This window comes from Pelmatolapia mariae, linkage group LG17 (assembly GCF_036321145.2).
Source record: "Pelmatolapia mariae isolate MD_Pm_ZW linkage group LG17, Pm_UMD_F_2, whole genome shotgun sequence".
Taxonomy (NCBI): Eukaryota; Metazoa; Chordata; class Actinopteri; order Cichliformes; family Cichlidae; genus Pelmatolapia; species Pelmatolapia mariae.
The window spans coordinates 34,682,816-34,702,135 of record NC_086242.1 but is presented as its reverse complement, the minus strand read 5'-3'; the positions used below and the strand labels follow the sequence as shown (position 1 = coordinate 34,702,135).

General features: G+C 41.6%; 1 protein-coding gene across 3 annotated transcripts; it reads left to right on the top strand.

The window, feature by feature from the left end:
• The first annotated feature begins 1,834 nt into the window (after positions 1–1,834).
• On the top strand, positions 1,835–18,676 carry scaf11 (SR-related CTD-associated factor 11). 3 transcript variants are annotated; one of them, XM_063501191.1, is made up of 15 exons: positions 1,835–2,011; positions 8,539–8,585; positions 8,708–8,853; positions 9,609–9,686; positions 10,055–10,134; positions 10,244–10,323; positions 10,411–10,448; positions 10,542–10,612; positions 12,095–12,220; positions 12,577–12,677; positions 13,219–15,534; positions 15,981–16,309; positions 16,452–16,625; positions 16,735–16,854; positions 17,182–18,676. In XM_063501191.1, the coding sequence occupies exons 2-15, from the start codon at positions 8,567–8,569 to the stop codon at positions 17,275–17,277; spliced, it is 3,774 nt and encodes a 1,257-aa protein (XP_063357261.1). In that variant the 5' UTR covers positions 1,835–2,011; positions 8,539–8,566; the 3' UTR covers positions 17,278–18,676. The 3 variants fall into 3 exon arrangements, with proteins under 3 accessions (XP_063357261.1, XP_063357260.1, XP_063357262.1); XM_063501190.1 differs by having other exon boundaries at positions 9,603–9,686; positions 17,182–18,673; XM_063501192.1 differs by lacking the exons at positions 16,735–16,854; positions 17,182–18,676 and having other exon boundaries at positions 9,603–9,686; positions 15,981–16,019; positions 16,100–16,309.
• The last annotated feature ends 644 nt before the right edge of the window (positions 18,677–19,320 follow it).

The following is a 19,320-nucleotide window of genomic DNA, read 5'->3' as shown; positions in this document are numbered from 1 at the left end:
AACAGATCTAAACAATTGGTTTAGACCAACCTCAGACGACTCCTTCCCTGGGCCCGTCTCTCTGTTCAGAGAGATCTGAACAGATGCCAGTGCTTTTAATATTCAACTCTCTGTTTTCATGCTTGGTTGCTGGGACTTCAAACAGCACTCTTTTCTGATACAACCCAACAACCTCCATTTGCTGGCGAGCTCAACCTTTTGTTCCGTTTAACCACCGGACACTTCTCTTGGCTTGATCCTTTTAACATAATTGAATAGTTAATGACTTTGCTCAGCGCTCCACTTCCCACAGCTCCCAAAACATCTTTTGTGCATAATGTGACACTGCAGAAAGCTTTCAGGATTCATCAAAAATCACACTGTGTTGGGGCATTCAGCAGTAATCTGACACTTTGTGTTGGTTTTTTATTCTGCTCAGTGCCCAGCTGAGGCGCTAACCTGATTGTTGTCCTTATGATATTTGTGTGGGCAACAAGAAAAATGTTGGTTTTAGATTACATAAATGTAGGTTTAGTTTAGCAACAGGCAATGCAACTGTGCCACTAATCTTGTGGTTTGGATCTTTGGTAGGTTTCAGTAGTTCCTCTAGCAATTCAATTCAATTTTCTAAAAGTAATGCCAAGTCACAACAACAGCGATCTCAAGGTGTTTTATATTGTAAGGTAAAGACCCTAAAACAATACAGAGAAAACCTTTACAATCAGACAACATTCTGTGAGCAAGCACTTGGCAACAGTGAGAAAGAAACCTCCAAAAGAACCAGGCTCAGGGGGAAGAAGTTACTACTATAACTACTGCCACACCCCCAAAAACAAAATAAACACAACAATATCAAGACTTCTTTATGAAGTTTATGTGTACGTTTAGGGTAGAAATGGACTTTTAATACCCTTATTTATAATAGTCATGTGTGTGGGGATCGTGAAACGGAAATGCCAAACTGATTAAGCACACTAAAACTTTAAAATGGCAAATAGAACTCTTGTTGGTTTTTCTAGTCCAAAGACAAAATGACAGAAAACAAAATGACAGATAACACTGTAATTTATTTTGAGAGGTTTCAGTGGGTGGGCAGATGTTTCCTCGGAGTGTGCAGCCACACCCCAGCTCATCCTTAAACACACCTCTGCTCCCTGCTATAAAGTTTCAGTCAGTTAGAAAGTGCTGGCAGTGTTTTGACTGTTGTGGTCTTTGTTCCAAACAAATAATCTCATTTCAGTCAAGGTTGCGTGATTATAAGCACAGAATTTGTGGTTGATTAAAATTTCTGGCTTATACCTACATTTGTTTTTACTACTAGCACATGCTCTGCCTCAGGTAACATTAAGCGAGTAAGCGATGGTTTGTGTAGATGTGTTTTTCTAAAGTAGGCGGGCAGAGAAATAGACGCCTGTGTAAAAACAGACATCTGTACATTGCTATTACGTTGTTTTCAACAGACTGGACAGAGTCAGTATAAAATGTATCTTTGATAGGACCTGGGACTTTGGACTAACTCTACTAAACTTCAGCTCTCTGTTCTGCATCATGACTTATCATGTGTGTTTGATTGTATTTAAGTTTCATATGTATTTATTCACATTTTAAATTATAGTAAGAGTGTTATTATAATTGTGTACTGATTTATTTGGATTAATCATTTGGAGTTATTGGATTAATGAGATAAATCAGCAATATAGGCGAAAGTCCCTATAACGTCAAAGAAAGCGTAAGTGAATGCTGAAAAAAGTCTGCTTTCTCATCCACCTGTTGCTGCTTCTCTTTCCATGTAAATAAATGCCAGATAGAAGGTATTCCCTTTGTGATATTCGGCGGTTCCCATAGGGGGCGTCAACGGCACCAACTCGCAGCCCGACTGCAAGACATGTGGCTGGGACTTTCGGAAAGCTACACTCGCTCTTTAGTCCAAAACAATTCCCAGATTGTGTGACTGGTCAGCATTCCCTAGCAGGAGTTTGCACGCTAAAAAGCCGTTTACTAGGCGCAAACCAGCCGCAGCTGCGCTCAAACGGTGAGTAACGACACCTGACGTTAGCTAAGCGGAGCTAGCTGCTAGGAGGCTAAAAGCAACGTAAGCAGGTGCTGTTGTTCAAAGCCGCTAGTTAGCTCTCAGCTAAACTCGCTAGCTAACTTGTGACCTTCAGTGCAATCATCGTGGCTGATATTAAACGGTAGTTAGCCTTATTTACTGCCGTGCTAACAGTCTGCTAGCTCCAAATGTAGCTGTGTTTTTAGCTAGCAGTAGCTCGCTAGCTAACCAACAACAACCGTGTTGTGGCCGTCGTGTTGGCACTGGTTGAACAAGTTGGAGCTAATTTTGTGTCTCCAGCAGCCAGGCCGTACTGGCAAAAACACGCAACAAGCTTTTCAAATACCCCACCTTTTACTGATGCAGTACGACTTTTAAACTAAGTTAGCATTTACATTTAAAAGACTGACTTTGAAGCTGCCTTCGGGCTTCGCAGTTAACCGGTGTTCCGAGTGGAAACACTTGAAATGGCCTGTGTTGACTTCGTTTGTTTGAATTGTTCAGTAATGCGGCTGTGTTCTAAGTCCGTTGCAGGGGCTTCAGCCAAACAAATTATAAGTGTTCATATTTGGAGGATAGGAATGTCCAGACTGATTCTGGGTCAGTTATGGGAGACTCTCAGAAGTGTGGTGGCCTGGCGGAGTTCGGTTTGTTCACAGTGACTCAGACTGTTAGTTACACTCAAGTGTGCGTTCAGGACATTGAAGCCTGAAGGCTACAAACATTCCTTCAACTGATAGACGCTATAACATGGACTTGGTCAAAAATCTTGTCTGTACCTGTTTGTATTGGTTTTAGGCAACTGTTACCCAACCAAGCGTGCCGGAATAAATCAAATCTAAACCATTTCACTTTCACTTCTTGGCCTGAGTGCAACACAATCTATAGTGGTGATTGTAACTAACAGTAGTAGGTTTGTAATAGTAAAGTAGTGAAAAATTCCCTCATCAGTTCCAAAAATACATCTACCACGCCAAGATATCAGCCCAAATGAGCACAACACAGATGAATATTATGGAGTAATTTAAAAAAAAAGGGGGGGGGGGGGATTCCTTGTTGCTTTAATTGTGTCTGTGGGGCCTTTAATGAACCTTTCACTCCCCTGTTGTGGCAAAAAAGTGATTTCCGGTATTCCCCCCCCCCCCCCCCCCCCCAAAAAAAAAAAAAAAAAAAGATTGCTTGTGTTCAGACAGTTGTCACTGACTTGTTGTCCTATAATTTGTGAAACCTGTCAAACCCTATGTCATGAATGATACCAAGTCATTTTGAGCCACAAACAACATTCCTGTCACAAGGTAGAAGCTGCAGTTAGTTTTTTTGAAAGTGGATTTTATACATCCTTCATTCACCTAAACCGTCTTATTTACATTAAAAAAAATGTATTTTATAAGAGTGATCTGACCAAGAGGGCAGCAGAAGTTGCAACAAATATAACATAATAGTTGTATAAACATATTTTAAGTGATATATTATCCCTCCATAAACCCTGATGACTACAGTCTTTTTTACCAATATAAGAAAAGACATTACACATAAAAACAGAAATCACTTTTTGGCACGATGCCTTTCTCACTAGAATGCTAACAATAAAACTTACGAGAAATACAAATCTGTACCATGTCACAACTGATAAAACACATTTAGCTTTTGACAGTCCCACCGATATGTTGTTATTGCATTTTTGGGTATCATATTGTTATTGACTGAGTTTTGATTGGTTAGTTCTTACAACACTTATTAGAATTTCTGATTTTACATTGTTAGATAGATTATTGCTTTAATACACATCTTATTTAAAAATAGATGTGAATTGCAAAAGTAGTTTTTTTCCACTTGACAGGTGTGACTAAGCTACAATCTTTTTGCAAGAGATACTCAGTTCTTTAATGGTACTCCACCTTTTTTTTTTTAGTTCTATTACAGCAGTAGAGGGGTGTATTATCTATGATTAGGTCATATTGCACAGTGGCTATTTTTCTTCTGATAAATTATTTATTCAGGGATTTCAGCGAAAGTATTGTATTCTCTGTTTAGGAATTATTTTATTGACTGACAAGCAGTTTCATTGGCATGTGAGGCTTATCGCTTTGTTATTTCAAAAGAAATAAAGGAGATAAAATCTGGGGTAGATTGTGGCCCCAAAAAAGTGCAAGATAACGTCATAATCTGTAGCCAAGTTGAGAGCAGCCGAGAAACGGGTCACTACTGTTTATTGATGGTGTGACTGCTGATAGAAGTGGCAGGAGGAGTTGTGAGTGTACAGAGCTGTACGCTCTGCTCAGATTGCGTCAAATGCTGTAAAACTGATGAGGCAGTGCTTTACAGTACAAATGGATAATGACCCAAAGCATACTGCAAAAGCAACCCAAGAGTTTGTCAAGACAAAGAAATGGGATATTCTTCAATTTCATTTAATCACCTTAACGCAACAGTTACTGATGACAAAACTGAAGGCAGAGAGACCCACAAACACACAGCAGCTGAAGGTGGCTACAGTAAAAGCCTGACAGAGTATCTGGGAAGTATTAGGACTATGTATAAAAATGGTTGTAATTCCTAAACAGTTAATCCAGTACTTCTGCTAAACCCCTTGAACTCAACAGAAAGTCAGGACTTCAGTCACGTCTTGATTGTATTGTTAAGACTTTAGCAACTTTACTTCTCCTACTTTACTGCTTCCAATCCAATCGAGTACTCTAACTGTACTCTTTTATTTGAGAGAATCAACTCTCTCAAACTCAAAGTTTTAATCAATAAGACAGTCAAACAAGTTTTGATTGTCTCAGTAAACAAACAACTCAAAAGTTCACAGAAAGTGTCACCATTCACTCAGTCTCTACAGTTATTAGTGGGATGCACTTAACTTCCACTCCTTATAAATACACCTTGGCTTTGGGATCTGCTCATACAAAGTACGAATCCCTCCGTGTTAGATCAACAAACTGTTTTCTTCACTGAGAGGAATAGACGGTGAATCATTCTTTAATCTGCAAGGCAACATCTGCCTCCGCAGGCATGTTTCATTCTGGACCTTTTACAAGAAAATGTAACAAACATGGAAAAAACTAAGCATAAAAATTATGCTTTATACTTATGCTTAGCATTAAGAGTCCTTTAACTACGATGACCTGGATGACTGAGAACCTTCACAGACATTAAGAGTCCTTATTCCCTTATGCTGTTTTGTTATGGTCATGCTTGATTCTCCTTTTTCTGCCGTCTGTTTTGATTAAATATTAAAGATACAGCCCTTAAATGGTTCCAGTATTTTTTGTCGTATAGGAGTTTCTCTGGCCAGGCTGCGTTTATTTGTGTTTTAGTATCTATTGAGTGCTGATTTAGCGATTTAGCACACCTGCTCATGCACGAAGAGTTGAGCTGATACATGAGAAGCAATGACAATGTTAACTGAATTGAATCCAGCTAAGTCAAAGCTTTGTGTTAAGCGGTAAACCTGTGATAATATGATGAGAGAGCGAGAGGGAAAGAGCCATTGACCGAGCTTTTCAGTCATGTTGAACACCGTGTTCATTCACAAATTTGCTGTGAATAGGGCTGTGCGATATGACCAAAATCTCATATCTCGATAACGATATAAATCACAAAAATGTAACATTTTCTGTAAATTCTGTGAATCTCGGGCAGCTCGACTTGCGTGAAGTGTTTCCAGCTGGGCGTCGCGTACCTGGAGTCGAGTGTTTTAACTGATGTATGAAACTATACATTTTTAGACATAAGTTGTAACGGCCGCCGTTTTCTTTGTGAGTATTTATTACACAGCGTGCTGCGGGGAAAAGCCTGTTCAAACGTTTGAGTCTAAGGTTTATTTTTTAGCACCTGACGGCTCTTTTTTGCTTCTCATCCGTAAATACTCTGCATCTTTCACGTGATTCAGTTTATTTTGAAAAGTCTCAACAGGATCTTGAGCTTTATTGTGAAAGGTTTATGTGGAAAGTAAACAAGTGGACACACATTGGTTTTACTGTCGTTGTTGCTAACGACAACGCATAAAAACAGGTGCTTGTCCATCTGTAGTGTTGTTATAATAAATATAAGAGAAAGAGAGAACTTTAAGAAATTAATATAGCCACTACAGTGACCATCAAAATAATGAAAAAATATTGCCGTAAACGGTTTATTTTGCGACACCACGAAACAAACGATAGCGTAAAATGAAACGATAGACGTTTTTATATCGTCATCCGATATATATCGTTATATCGAACAGCCCTAGCTGTGAAGACACAAAGAAATGTTTTTGTTGTGTGATAACATGCAAACTCTGCATGCAAACATTTGGAGGCACCGTTCTCAGATACGGATCGATGCAGAGCCGTGAAAGATGCCAACCTCAAATGAGCCACTGAAAATCGTGGTTGATGTTGGTTCTTTTTAGTCTTGTCAGTCTCATTATAAAGCGCGTTGCTTTGTGTGCAGGTCTGGAACGCTTTTAGTCCTTGTTTTTTTTTTTTTTTTTTTTCTTGCCTCCTCTGTAAAATAGGACAGTGTTAAAGCATTCTCTCTCAGTCCTGGAACCAGCTAATGGGCCCTAAAAATATATACAGAACTTTGCAAAAATATGATGGCAGTGTAAATCACACAAGCTCAGGTTGAAACTTGTCATAAAGATTTCTACTTTAGTGTTGCTTATTCTGCAGAATGTGTTGTGTGAAAGTGGCAGTTTGGTGTGTCACCATGGGTAGACTTGCTGTATTTCCACTAAGCTGATGTTGCATTGACAGATTTTGTTTTTGTGTAAGACTGAATAAGTGTGGATTTAAAAGTGAATGTACCTCTTCCAGAAAGGACAGTATTCTTTAATTGCATTGCGCAAAGTCATGTGCAGGATGTTGATCCAGCATAATGTAATCATCCTAAAACGTAAATATACCTGCATGTAGTGCTGGGCGATATGACGATATATATCGTGTGGACGATAGAAAAGTGTCTATCGTGCCATTTGTCTTCTATCGTTTCTATCGTTTCTAACCCGAATTTTACAAATTATTACATAAAATATATCATTAACCCCATTAAACCGGTCGGAGCAGGCAAACTCCGTTTTCCCTAACTATTTTTAAATCCCTGTAGAACTGTAACCACGTAAGGTAGCGCAATAATGGGTTTTTTTGCATATGAAACGGTAGGAGTTGTACTTACATCTTATTCCATTAGCTTGCTCTAGGTCACGGCTTCCTTCCACATATAGCTTTGCAAAAATTGCATAAAAAGCACTTCCAGCAACAAAAACATAATATTCCAGACTTGCAGCAACAAAAACATAATATTCCAGAAACAGGCTTTGCCGATCCGGTCAGCTGTTCATAACACTTCCTACGTTGGAATATAACTCAGTGCGAACTATCGCATGTCCGCCATTACGTGTCCGAAACCGGAAGTGATGTCATTTTCGCGGAAAATGTAGTTTTTTAAGCTTCAAAGCCTATGTTGGTGTTTTTAAAAGTCATGTTTGACTTTATGTTCTTCTGTATCGTTTCTGGGATGCTTAGAAGTCAAATTACACTGCTGTAAATCGTTTATTTTGATGCACATGCTGTGTTTTTGCAAATTTGCATTTATTTATTTTCATTTTTCCTGTAGTATATAAAAATTTGTGTATCTCAAAAATAAAACTATGAAGACACTCAAAATAAATAAATTTTAAGATAAGCTCTGGTGGACTTGGTTCTATGGTAGGTCTTAAAGGGTTAAATAGCCTGTGCAAATATATTAATGTTGTCTTCTCACTTTACATACTCTTAACTTTATGCAAGAGAAAATAAAGTATAAAAAAATGACATTTTTCACAAAGAAACTCTGTCTTGTTGTTTTGCAACATGGTGCTGCTTTACGTGCACCCGGATTTGCGACATGCTTTACAGTAACTCAAACAAAGACTGCACCCTCTCCACTCGCTGTTTAAAGACCGCATACTTTCCAGACGACCACAGGTCAGGTGGTATATCGTGATATATATCGTTATCGTGATATAAAATAATTCATATCGTGATAAATATTTTTTCCATATCGCCCAGCACTACCTGCATGTCTCTATTCTGCAGCGTGAACCAGGTGTGATGTGCACAGTTGATTCCCAGAGAAAACTGAGCTTGGACATCATTGCTTATTTCTAAAATAAGAAAGAGGCTTACCTCAATCTTGTCTTATATTGTTTAGAGCCAGGTGGGAGTTTTTCTCTGCAGTTCATTTGTAATTTTTATTATTTATTTGTCAAAATTCAAGGGACCTGCTAGTAGGAAGTGTCTGACAGGTTTGTTCAGAGGATTTGATAAAAATTCAAATCTTTAACAAAGACGCTTCATAGTAAACTGATAACTGATAACTAAGGCTGTTTATCTACCATTAACCTTCTGTGGGGGGAAAAAGAGATTGTTTTGTTACATGCTACATTCAGTATCTTGCAGTATCTAACCTGATGATGTCATAAGCTGTGCCCCTTTCTTTCCTATCAGCAACCCTTCATTTCTGTCACCTTCCCTCTGTTGTAGTGGGGATCACGACAGCCAGGGGCCGGACATGATTGGAGCTGGAAGCGGTGAGAAATTTTAACCTTCGTTTAGCTGCATGTTGCATAAACATAGCAGACTATTTTTTTAAGACTGATTGGTGTAAGTAAATATTTTTCATACTTGTGTGTCTCCTCTGCGGCGTATACAGGCGGCCAGGGCCCGCCTGATGGGGCAGACGGCGAGGAGGCGGAGAGGTGTCCTATCTGCCTGGGCGTCCTGGCTGGAGGCGAACTCGCCATGCCTGATAGCTGCTGCCATGTCTTCTGCCTCAGATGCCTCCTCACATGGGCAGAGGTGACACTCACTTCCACTACTATATTAGCGTTATCTAAGTGGAAGTGATTTTAGGTCATATCATGTGTAGTGAACAATTATATATCTGGTCTGTCTGTGAATTAATCACTATATTCTGTCTTAGATCCAGAATGATATTTTAATGAGTATTAGTGCATTGACAACAAAGGTGACTTGGGATGTGAGAAAACAACCAATGCCATCAAAGCCCGGTTTGATGTGCTAAAACTGGCTTTCTTTTTGTTAATGTTGGCTAACGTTACTTGCTAGCAAAGACACATATCAGCGTAACAGCTTACAGGCTAACCTTAGTTTACTTCCTCACTAAAGTTGTTGCAGGAAAAATGTTACCTGAAGCTGTATTAATTATTTTTTCTCCTTATAACAAGGTTTTTGGGTGTTTGTTGACATTAGTGATTAGTGGATTTTTGAGCTACATTTAGCTAGTGTTGCTCAGCTTTGACACTGGGCCCCGGTCCACATGCTGTTGGAGGAAACCAGGGAAGTTGGGGAAGGTCTGATGATTTTAGTTATGTTTATTCTCTTTAAACTTGGCAGTGAAAAGCCTTGAGTACAGAGGGAAAAGTTCAAAGGTGTTAGCAATGATATTCTTGTGCCAGTACTCATGCCAAAAATAGCATTTAGTGATTTCCCTCATGTCAGACTGGAAAAGCCCGTAAGCCTTTAAGCATGCATGCCTTTCATTCGTATTAGTGTACTAATGATGTTTTGTTTGCTTTAATTTGAAGCTGCAGATGGCTCCTTCCTGCCCCGTGGATAGAAGACCTTTCAGTCATGTTTACAGATGGGACAGGATTCTTGGCTGTGTGCAGGTCAGTGTGCTGCTTTCTCTGTTTACTGCTGTTGTTTTAAGCTTTGTTGAAATTTCCTGCGCTGTAAAGCTGAGACACCCGCTGCCTCCTGTTAACGAGAAATACGGAGCGTTATTTTTCCGTGATGTCAGTTTATTTGAAGTGTATTTAAGAAGAATTTTAACAGCTGAAAAAAAAATTTGGTTGAAGTGGTTTTGAGGTAGCCTGAGATTGACCTAGAAGGTAAAGCCAGCAGTCAAAATTAGTTTTGTTTCCAAGTCACATGTAGACCAGCTGTCAAGCCACCACACTGCCTCACATGACCTTTGTCTTTATATGTACTTAAAAAATAAATAAAATATTAAATAAACATGCTTCTATCCTCAAAGGTCCCTGTGAGGAAGCGACTGTCTCAAAGTGATGCTGAGAACTGCTGCTGTAGAAACCCTAAACAAAAAGTCTGTCTCAAGTGAGTGTTAGACTGTTTCTTACTTAAATTACTGGGTCGCCCCTTAGGCCGGCCCTTGCCATTTGACTGTGAGTGCAACCAAGAACTGATAAAATGGTTATCTTTTCAGAAGCAAGCCCACAAGAAGGTTGAGACGGCAAAAGGTGGAGAGGACGGCAGGTGCTAAAACAAAAGGACTTGTGAGGAAATGTATGTTAGAGCGTTTCTGCCCCAGAAATGTGGCTAGCCTTTTCCCACATTGTGTCAGCAATCTCACGTCTTTAAATGTGTTTCCAGGTAACGATGAGGATCCCTCCTCACTGAGCAGAAAAAAGGTAGCGGCTTTGTTTTTTTAATTCTGTCCCACACGCATGTTTCACTGTTAGGTTTGATGTCACTGTTGATTCTTTGCATTTCTCTCTCTTCAGGTGAGAGGAACAGACTGCTGTACGTGGTCACCTCCTCCCTGTGTTTCATTAGTCACGTCAGCACAGGACGTGTAAGTGACACTGATTTAATGAAATAATATGTTAGTAGTTTTTTATAGTTTGTACTCTTTGTCAGGATTTTTTAAAAAGGTGCTTACAGCAATCATGTTTAAAGTGCGCTCAGTCGATCAGTTGGAGAAGTCAAAAAATTGGGTTGAATTCTAAACATAGTAGGTGGATCTTTAAAAAGTTTTATGGTATTAAACACATTAACATTAAAAGTTATTAGTGGAGTCACTGCACAAAACTCCAGCACACAGTGCCTCTTCGACATATTGCATGCATTAACGTCTTGCTGTTTTAGAAACAGGCCAGACTATGTTTCACATTCTATGTCAGTAAGGCTTTATTGATAGGACAGCTCTGAATCGTGGTTAACTTCATTCACGTGCAGTGATGAATTATTGTGCTAACTGTGCACTATTAACATGTCACCTAAACAACCAAATGTTGACTTTTTATGTGTAAGCAGGATTAACTGTAAGAGTAGACTGATACATTGTAGCTTAACAGTTTGAGCTCATGTCTTTAAAAAAAAAAAAAAAAGGAAAAAACTTAAAGTACAAAATTCTCGATGCTGGCAGAGGGTCTCCTGAGGCTGCAGTGTATAGATCGAAACCCTGAAAAACCCTGAAAACGATAAAGAAAACATCCTTACCAACTCCGTCAGTGGAACTGCTTTATTCCCGTGGTTTTCAACCCACTGGGGATAGAGCCACTGAAGGTGGAAACATCAGGGAAACTAAGATGAATAAACATTGATTTTGTAATGTGCTGACCTTCAGTTCACACAAATTTGACTTCAGGCAGACATACCAGAAAAAGTTGGTGTTTGGATATGGGAAGGTGCAAGTTTAATGACACTCCTGAAGAAAACCACAACTCGTGGTGGTTAAAGCTGGTGCCTGAAAGCGTTTCTGAAACTCCCCACACTGTGTGTTGAAGATGTTTCGGTTCGGATATCGTTTGGAGCCACAGTGATTTTTTTTTTCTTTTCACACTGATAAACAAGTTGGAAAAATGTTGTTAAATTTAACCACATACTTTAGCTTCTTGCTTTTATTTTTGAACTATCATCAGTGTATTACATGGAAATTAGACAGATGTTTTTTACGTTTGTGTTTCCATGGCGATCTTGGTCATTGCTGCATCATAAAGTGGTATTGAGGAGCACTTAAAAAGTCAGGGATTTAACTTGTAAAATTAGCTGTAAGTATAGACCTTTTTACAGATATAAAGTCTGCTTCTTCTAAGAATAGGTAACATCAAATAATTGACAGATTACAGTTTAGACCTAACTTTAACTGTAGAAACCAAATCTCATGTTCAGAAGCAGGATGGCAGGTAAGATGGGTAAATCTGCTTCTGAACATGAGATATTTTGGGTACCTGGGAACCATTTATTTTGGACTATAACTTTACATCTGAAATTCAAATTAGTGCTGTGTAGAAAACACTTTTGTAACTCTTACCCTGCTTTCACTGTCCTGCAGTGCAGATCCTGAGTGGCTGGCAGAAGATATACCATATGACACTGGACTCAAGCAGTGCAAGCCCCAGGTGCAGCACTGTCCCTGGCTCTCTCCTGCTGCTCCCATCCCTGCTAATGGCACCTCAAGGTAATAAAATTCCCACTGCTGTGACCGTTTCACAAACTGACAACATCTTTCATTAGATCCTATCCACAGCCTCAGTTTGACACTTGTGGTTTAGTCTGTCAGTCAGGACTATAGAACAGCACACACAAGTAATTGTCCTGAGTATAAAACACAGGAGCTTTAAAACTGCACACTGAAATGTTTCATTTGGTAAATTCTTGAAAAGTTTGTTTTCGTAACATTGATTGGGGTCCATTCAAACAGGACATTAGAATGAGTTCTTCTTTGGGTTTTTGGGACTTTAAAATTGTGCAAAAGTAAGAATGAAGAACGCACTGAGATAAAATCTGACCTCTAGCTGTTTGTTGGTTTTACAGGCAGAGTTTCCATGGAACCAGTTGGAATCACAACACGTTTCCATTTGGATTTGGCTCATTTCCATTTACCTCCAGCTCACCGTTCACCCCGAGCAACTTTGGTGAGACACATCCGACACAGTTGACTTTTTTCTATGATCATAGTGAACATGTCTCGTTTAGTTAGACTATTACTTTTATAGCGTTCCATTCGTACACATGATACAGAGCTTTATTCTTTTCTGTTAAATGTTTATGCAAATACTGCCTACACTGTCACACAGTGATGGCAATATGGATTTCAGTTTTTTTGAACCACTGACTTTAGTGGATAACCTGCTCTGCCCCCACATTTAATGTTTGCTATTAAGTTCAAACACTTTGTGTTAAAAGAGTTTTTCCTTCCCACTGTTGCCAAGTTCTTTCTCATAGGGGATTGTCTGTTTGTTGGGGTTTTCTTTTTAATGTTGTACGGTCTCTAGGTGACTGTAGTGACTGTATGGATGGATGAAATGTAGAAGAACCATTAAAGTCTTGAACTAGATATCAGTAAGAAGTAAAATCAAATGACTGTATTCAAACGGCAGCTGCTGTTTATAGGAAACACTGGACCAAAATAATAATGAATCACAGGCTTCTATAACCAGTCTCTCTCCCGTGTAGTGTTTCAGGGTGTTGTCTGTGCCATCACGTGTCCCAAAGGAGGAGAGAAGAGAGGTGGCCGAGCTTCAACCTCCAAAGCCCCCACCAAAGAGACAGAGCCTCTACCGTCGAGACGATCAGGACGCAACAGCAGCAAAACTCAAGAAGAGACTCCTGCATCTGACCCTTCAACACCTCCACAGTCCAGTTTGTCAGACTCCGACTCATCTGCTAGCCAGTCCACAAGGCCTGGCAAGGCTTCTCAGGTGCCGGCCAAGAGGAAAGGGAAACGAGTAACAAACCGAAAGGCTAGCGGCAAACGGAAAGCTACAACGAGAAAAAAAAGCTCTCCGGAAGTTGTTAACAGTCCAGCAGCTAGCGAGGAGGAAGCACAGGAGGACACAGTGGAAGAGGCATGTGAGGAAGTGCAGGAGGAAGCACAGGTAGAGGCACAGGAAGCATCACAGGAGGAGGAAAATGACGTGAGTCAAAACAGAGAGGAGGAGGAGGAAGAAGAGGAAGATAAAACTGAACAAGAGCAGGATGGAAGTCACTCAGAACAGCAGCAGTCTGATGCTGAAGATAGTCTCAATGAGGAACAGGATGGTTTCAATTCCTCTGATGAGCAGGGAGCCGGAGGAGCTATGAATGATGTGGGACAGGAGAGTGAGGAAGCTCAGGAACAAAGTGATGAACACGAGCAAGAAGAGAAAGCCGACGAAGGTGAGAGTGACGTCTCATGTCCCTCAGGGTCAGCTGTTAGCAGCCCTGGTTTGTGCTCTGAAGGAGTCGAGAGCAAAAAAGAGGAGGAAGAGCAGGCCAGTCCAGTTTCCTCTGGAGAAAAGCATCCAGAGGAAAGGACTTCGCCATCCCCATCCCACTCCTCCACCCAGAATGCTCTGGAAGATGCAGTGTCTCCACAGTGTGACGAGAAGGTGGAGCAGGATGATGAAATGGACATTTGTGCAGAGTCAGAAGATGCCAACAATGAAGAATCTTCAAAGAAAGTGAAGGCTGAATCATGTGGGAGTTTAGCACAACCTGGTTCTCCCTCTGCTCGAGAGGAAAATGTAGCTGACCAAGAAGCGAAAGCTTCAGAGGTCATTGAGGCAGAAATGCTGGCATCAATAGAGCATTCAGGAGTCGACAACTCTGTGGAAGGATCCAAGGATGACACAAGTGTTGTCCCCATGGACTGCAGTTCACCCACGAGCGAGCATGGGAACAACCCCGTTTTGGAACTTCCGAGTGAGACTGCTTCCCCTGCTCCTGTAAAACCACCTCCTACAACTTCTGAAACCCACGTCGCCAAAGATGAAGGCGCCAAGGACAAAAGGGAGAGAGACAGGAGCCAAGAGAGGAAGAATGGCAAGCAGCGGAGATCTCGCTTCCACTCTCCAACTTCCACGTGGTCACCTAAGAGGGACTCAAAGAGAGAAACATCCAGGCGTTCGCGCTCACGGTCTAGAGAACGTGACAGCAGCCCTTCCCCGAGGCGCTCTTCACGGGCTCGCAGCAGAGAAAGAGACAGGGACCGGGATGGAGACAGAGACTATTCTAGGAGAGATCGTAGTCGGGACAGAAGGAGGCGACGGTCCCGCTCAAGATCCCGGTCAAGGTCCCGGTCTAGATCTCGATCTAGAACAAGATCACACAGACGAGGGCCCAGCCCTGAATGGTCGACATCTAGAGAGCAGTCTCCTCAGAGGAAGGAGCGTAGAAGCTGGAGATCTGGAGCCGGTGGTGGGTCTGGCAGTGAAGGACGGAGGTATCATGGCAGCGCTGGTCACTGTGAAAATGGTGTTCCTGCAGAAAGTTCTCCTGATCGCCAGAGCTCAGACAATCCCGATTGGGTTACAGAAAAGACTCGAGGAGATGCTGATGGAAGGAACCGGGACTTCGGGTACAGCAGCAGCTCACGCTGGGAAGACCATCGTGGAAGTGGTGGGAACAGAGGAGAACTACGAAGCCGAGGGGGCCCTGGAGGGTTTGAACGTGGCCGGGGCGGAGGACGTGGTGGTGGCAACCGCAACTTTTACAACCAACAGGAAGAAATGTCTGACAGCCGCTGGCAGTCGAGGAACAACTTCTCAGGTACAGGCAACAATTCAGGGAACGACGCATATAGCCGCTTCAATGAAAACCGTGGCGGCGGGCGCAGGAAAGAGCCTGAGTCAGGCGAGCCTATGGTCGACCGCTCAGGCTGGTCCTCTGCATCCAGCTGGGCTGTCAGGAGGACACTGCCTGCAGATGTTCAAGACTATTACTCAAAAAGGGAGAGAGGCCCGGGCATCTGGAGCCGGCAGGAGGAAGAGCAGCAGCCACCAGCTGCAGCAGGTGAGACCTCTTTATTTTGTCGACACACCTCCAAAAAATCAGGCATCACTGTGTTGTCTGCACTGCAGAGTTGAAAAGTAAAGAAGCATGCTATACATTATGGTGGTATGTGTTGAATATTCTCTTTGAGCCAACAAGAAGAAGATAATTTTAGTTCATGTGTGAGGAGAGAACAACTAGAAATTACCCCCAGGTACCTGCACTCTATTCGATTTAGATGAAACTGATTTCTTTGAAGTTAATTTATTCCTTTGAAAGTCTCACAGCATCTATTTTTGATATAAGGGGGCTCTTTTCATTCTGCCTTCTGCGAATCCTCTCCTGCACTTTTTTATATATAAACCTACGTGAATAAGCACAGACAGAGTTTTATTTAGCCTCTCACACATGATGATTCACTGCCCCCTCACATTTTTTCATTATTATTTGTGGTCCTTGTTCTCCAGATCCTCCAAAAAGCGATCCTCCTCTCCAGGCAGTCCCTGGTAATGCTCCGGTGCCTCTGATGAACGTGATTCCACCTCATCCTCCGCAGCTTAATGTTATTCATCACTACCCCATGCAGGCCCCACAAGGAGCCCTGCCGGTCAGCTTGCAGCCTGCAGCACCCTATGCCATGCCTCCTCAGGTCCCCATGCATCTCCACCCTGCTGTGCCGCTGCTGCAGGTGCCCGCTGTGGGTGCTCAGGGCCTCCCACCTCCTCCTCCACCACCTCCACCAATGCAGCAAGGCAGCCAGACGGCAGCGGTTCAGCCAGACGGCCACGCTGCACAGGTATGGTAGTCTTGGGCAGGATTAGTTTCCAATTCCTGAATGTCTAATGTTTTTATTTATTTATTTTATAAATGGGCACAATAACTGTCTCCAAGCAGTTCTTCCCATAATTCTCTCTGTGATTTTTTCCATTTTGCATTAGATGGCCAATACCAAGGTGAGTTTTGTGAAACCAGTCCTGCTTCCAACCCCAACCAAAGCTGGGGTTGTAGCAGTGACACAAGGCCAGCCGGCACCAAGCCAGGCGCTGCCATCCTCTACAACTCAGCCCGGCCAGCATAACAAGGCCCAGGCTGACAGCTCCAAAAAAGAAAAGGTAACTGATCTGTCACTCCATCAAAGGTCATTCAGTAAAGTTTTGTTTCTTCTCTGCCCTTTTCTGTTTGTTGTCTTTTGGATAATCCAAGTTCCTCTTACTGTTGCAGAAACAACAGATCCAAGAGAAAGCTATAAATGAAGTGAAGACAGCCATCAAACCATTTTACCAAAAGAAGGAGATTACAAAGGAGGAGTACAAGGAGATAGTGCGCAAGGCAGTAGAGAAGGTAAACCCTCAGATTTCTTTTACTGTCACCTGCATTTTTAATGCAATCAGAGCCCAATACACAGCCTTTAAATTATATTGAATACAGATACCTAGCTGTGTGGTAACCAGGTGTAATGTTCACACAAACTCTGAGAGCAGCTAGCTTATTATTATTATTGTTATCATTATTGAGTGTATTTGCCAACAGTTGCTGCTAACATTCGATATTTTTGGTTTTGTGAAGGCCAAATAAAAGCCTGCTGCTTTTTAAAGCAACCACATACAGACTGTTACATTTAGGGATCAGTATTTCCTGACTTTGTGTTTGGCTTTTCTTCCACTTCAGGTGTGTCACAGCAAGAGTGGGGAGGTGAACTCTGGTAAGGTGGCCAACCTGGTGAAGGCCTACGTGGACAAATACAAGCATGCCCGCAAGAAATGAAACGTCGCCCTGCTGCTGAGGTGGCAAAAGCCCTCAAAGACCCATTGAGCTGCTCAAGTGCAATTTCTTCTCCTTGGAATTTGGCCTCCGAGCTGAAAGATGATGGAGAGCCAGCTTTTTTTTCCCTTTTCTTTTCTTTTTTTGATATCTCTACCTTTTATTGAATGATGAAGATTTTTTTCTATAGATTTTCATATTTTGTCAGAAAAGAACAACCCAATCAGAAATTGTAATGCAAGAGCCCTTTATTTTGCATAGATCATGTGACTTGGGAACTACTGTAAAGAGCGCAGGCTAGTGTGGGGAGAGGGGGTGGGTGGGGTGGATGATGTTAAAGATGCACCGCTCAGTGAAAGACATTTCCAGGGTGCCGGCTGGTACAACGAATTTCTCTGTTAGGGCATCCTGATCGCTTCTGAACTGAATATTGTCAGTGTCCTTTTTTTAAATGTTAAATAATATTTCAGATGAGATCCTAGTTTATTGCCTTTATCAATCTGTGTGGCCCAGTGATGGGCTGGAATCTAATGAACGTGATTGTAATCAGGGCCCTGATTGGACCCAAACTGGGTTAACCAATCAGCAGTGAGTGTATAATGTGAGCTGTAGCTCCTGGGTGGGAGGGGGTAGTTTAGAAACTCCACCCCCTTGCTTGAATGTGTAATAAGTGTCTGAGTATACATGAACTGTGGAAGCTATCCAGAGAGTAGTTGAATAAATTAGCTGCCTCCTAACGTGCTTCTGTGTGTTTGTCACAGGAGTTGCATGAAAGACTTCCTGTTAGAGCGCCGGGTCACTGTAAGATTTAATTGCAGGCTACACGGTGTGACATGAATCTAATAAACAATATCAAGTTAGCTATGTAGAGTGACCAACAGCGTTGGTGCGTTCATGGTCGTTGGAGAACAGCAAAAGAGAAATGCTCTTTTTCTTAGGTTTCTTTTACAGTACTGTGCAAAAGTCTACAGCCAACAATGTATTGAAACGTGTAGACATACATGGATACATACTGGGTCTAAACAAAAAAGCTGACTGTGAGTCTGACTGTTCCAGTGTCTTTTTCTGTCTTTGCTTTTACTGTATTAGCAGTGTGTTTGGGATCATCACCATGATGGAGCGGGAACATCACCAACACCACTGGCTGACAAGCACCTCAAAACCAAAGCCTCCCCTGTGTTTTACACATGCTTGTAGACACTCACTGTTTTATCCTGTCTGTGCTTAGTGACAATAATTTAAAGCAGGAATGTGGAATTAACATCTCAATAAGACCTGATTTTCAGTCCAGCTCTTGAGTAATTTGGCATACCCTCAGTCTTTTCTCCCTGTTTCCCTTCCCTGTTTCTAATGAGGTGTAAGTGAACAGTAGACGGATGGATTTTTCTTTTAAGGACATGCCTTTCAGAATACTGTTCATCTGCTGTAGAACAGTTTTTAGGCTTTCCTTAAGTCTTCTTTGGCTGCTTTTGTTCTCCACGTGTCAAGTTTCCTCAAATTTGTAGAAGGACACACTAAACGTCTGTGTGTCCTTATATCGACTGGGATTTGCCAGTTTTTCCAGCTACTAGCGATACTATTTTTCCTGGGTTTGTTTTGTTTTGTTTTTTTGGGGGGCTGTCAAATGGTTTCATCTTTTCAGCTTTATAGATACGCTAAAGAAATTGGGGAAAAATTCTTTTTGCAACAGGCTGCAAGTATCTAAGTGCTTAAAGAAGTTAAAATGGGTTCTTTGCTAAGTTGTCTGTTACTCTGTAGACACAACACTGGTTCATCCCTTGAGTTATGCTTGAATAATTCATAAGTCAGTGTTAAAGCAGTGTTAAAATGCTGTTGCTAATGACTGCTTTTAACAAAATTACAATGCAGTCTGGCTCTTTGGAAACAAGATTTTTGCACAGTACTGTAAAACAGTCACACATTAGATTAGATTAGATAAAACTTTATTAATCCTTTGGGTGGGTTCCTCCGGGAAATTCGGTTTCCAATAGCACAGCACCGACAGAAGTTACAGAATGTGAGCAGAAATATACCATATATACACAT